The 2,239-nt window shown below is 55.0% G+C and overlaps 1 protein-coding gene across 1 annotated transcript; it reads left to right on the top strand.

Annotated features, from left to right (window-relative positions):
* Positions 1–342: 342 nt before the first annotated feature.
* GJC3 (gap junction protein gamma 3) lies at positions 343–1,875 on the top strand. The gene is made up of 2 exons (XM_073884308.1): positions 343–1,236; positions 1,524–1,875. The coding sequence occupies exons 1-2, from the start codon at positions 456–458 to the stop codon at positions 1,529–1,531; spliced, it is 789 nt and encodes a 262-aa protein (XP_073740409.1). The 5' UTR covers positions 343–455; the 3' UTR covers positions 1,532–1,875.
* Positions 1,876–2,239: the final 364 nt, after the last annotated feature.

Raw genomic sequence — 2,239 nt, 5'->3', positions numbered from 1 at the left:
GCGCCAGAGAAAAGCAGAGGGCACGAGAATGCATGTTTCCCCCAGGGTCAGCCCTGATTGTGTTCAGGTGCCCCTGGGGCTAGCCCCAGGCGTGGCGGCCATTAACTGGGAAAGAAACCGTTTTCAGAGGGCTATGGACTCTGACTAGCCTTTGGGAAAGGGACAGAGGGAGGGAGGGAAAGAGAGAGACACAGACAGAGCCTGGTCTTCTACCACACGGTACAGAACGGGGCAGAAGAGAGAGCCATCCCCACATCCACTCACTAATTTACAGAGATGACTCTGTTACCTAGAATTAGGAACCATCAGTCTTGGTAATAAATCAACCAGGAGAGGAGCAAGAAGGCTTGCTTTATCTATCCTTGGATTCACAGTGATGAGGTGGCCTTGCCCTCCTCCCGAAGGACAGGGAGCAACACACCCACGCTCATTCCTGTCCTCTGCTCCCTAGCAGGATGTGCGGCAGGTTCGTGAGGCAGCTGTTGGCCGAAGAGAGCAGGCATTCCACCATCGTGGGGCACCTCCTGCTGCCGGTGCTCCTGGGATTCCGCCTCGTGCTGCTGGCTGCCAGCGGGACCGGGATCTATGGCGATGAGCAGAGTGAATTCGTGTGTCACACGCAGCAGGCAGGCTGCAAGGCCGCCTGCTACGATACCTTCCATCCCTTCTCCCCACTGCGCTTCTGGGCCTTCCAGGTCATCTTGGTGGCTGTGCCCAGTGCCCTCTACATGGGTTTTACTCTGTACCATCTGATCTGGCATTGGGAAGAATCAGGAAAGGTGAAGGAGGAGACTCTGCTCCGCCAAGGGGAGAAGAGCAGAGACGATGCTTCAGGGCCGGGAAGCCCCAGGCTGCTCTGGGCCTATGTGGCACAGCTGGGGGTGCGGCTGGTCCTCGAGGGGGCAGCCTTGGGGGTGCAGTACCATCTGTATGGCTTCAAGATGCCCAGCTCCTTTGCATGTCGTCGGGAGCCTTGCCTCGGCAGTATAACCTGTTATCTGTCCCGCCCTTTTGAGAAGACCATCTTCCTAAAGACCATGTTTGGGGTCAGTGGGCTCTGTCTCTTGTTTACTCTTTTGGAGCTTGTACTCCTGGGCCTGGTGAGATGGTGGAGGACCTGGAAGCACAAATCTCCTCCTTCTAACTACTCCCCAGCTGCAGAGAGCACCAAAAAACACAAGGAACCGACTGACAGCTTCCCAGTGGTGGAAGCCAAAGAGCAGTTCCGAGAAGCAGGTGAGAAGGCACTGATGTCCCTCCTTCTTCGTGCTTCTGATGTCTCTGTCCTCATGATCTCCCACGGCAGGTCCCTCCCGCGTGTTACAAAACAGAAAACCGGGTTCTAGGCAGATGTCTTCTGATCCCTGTTCCCAGCCCATCCCCCAACCCCCATCCCCGTGACTTTGACGATTCCTTCCAATGAACCAGGACCAGGGTGCTCAGTCAGTACCTCCTGCCTTTCCACTTAGGCCTCTTCCTACTTAGAAAAAGTCTCAGCTCCCGCTTGGTTCTCTACTTTGCAGAGTTATGAAGCCACCTGCCTCAACTCTGAACGGAACCCTACGATTGGATCTTCTTCCGCACATCCAGTGAGTGGGGATGTACTTCCATGACAGATTAGAGGCTGTTGAAGCATCTCCCAGGGCCATGGTGGGCCACGCTGCCTGAGGCATTTCCCGGGAGAACTCCCGCTCGCGCCTTCCTTCCAGAATCTCCTGGGTGTCAGCGGCACCATTTTCACGGGCTTGGTTCCAGAGTTGGCCGGCAGAAGCCTCCGTAAAACTATTGCTTCTCCCCTGTCCTGTGCAATAAATACTGCTGCTGTTGGCATTCCTGTTGCTGAATACAATCTTCCTGTCACGGTGACTCTACTTACCTCTCTTCTGTGGTTCCACGGTCTCTGCTCCCCCCAGCTTCAAAGTCCTGTAACCTCTGGATGTCCCCAGCCCCGCGGTGTTTGTCATATTCAGACTGACCCTCCATGCATCTATAACCCACTGTCCTCTAACATTCAGATTTGGTTTAGTCACACACCCAGCCACATCCTGTAGGCCGATTACTGGCAGCTCGGAGGCTTATGGACCTGGGGCCACTGCCAGCTCCAACTTCTGCTCAATTCTTGTTTTCCACTTGGTGCACAGCAGCTGTCCCCTTGTCTCCAGCCCAGCAGCAACTCACATGAAGGGCCAAATTCCTACTTTTTACACTCATACCCCTCGTTTCCACCCAGAAAAGACAG

The sequence above is a fragment of the Callorhinus ursinus genome, unplaced genomic scaffold, assembly GCF_003265705.2.
Source record: "Callorhinus ursinus isolate GAN/ISIS: 27379988/994484 unplaced genomic scaffold, GSC_fseal_2.0 scaffold55, whole genome shotgun sequence".
Taxonomy (NCBI): Eukaryota; Metazoa; Chordata; class Mammalia; order Carnivora; family Otariidae; genus Callorhinus; species Callorhinus ursinus.
The sequence above is the reverse complement of the archived record's forward strand: the minus strand, read 5'-3'. Positions and strand labels throughout refer to the sequence as shown.

Coding starts and splice junctions, on each gene's coding strand:
- GJC3 (XM_073884308.1), top strand. CDS start 456: ATGTGCGGCAGGTTCGTGAGGCAGCTGTTGGCCGAAGAGAGCAGGCAT.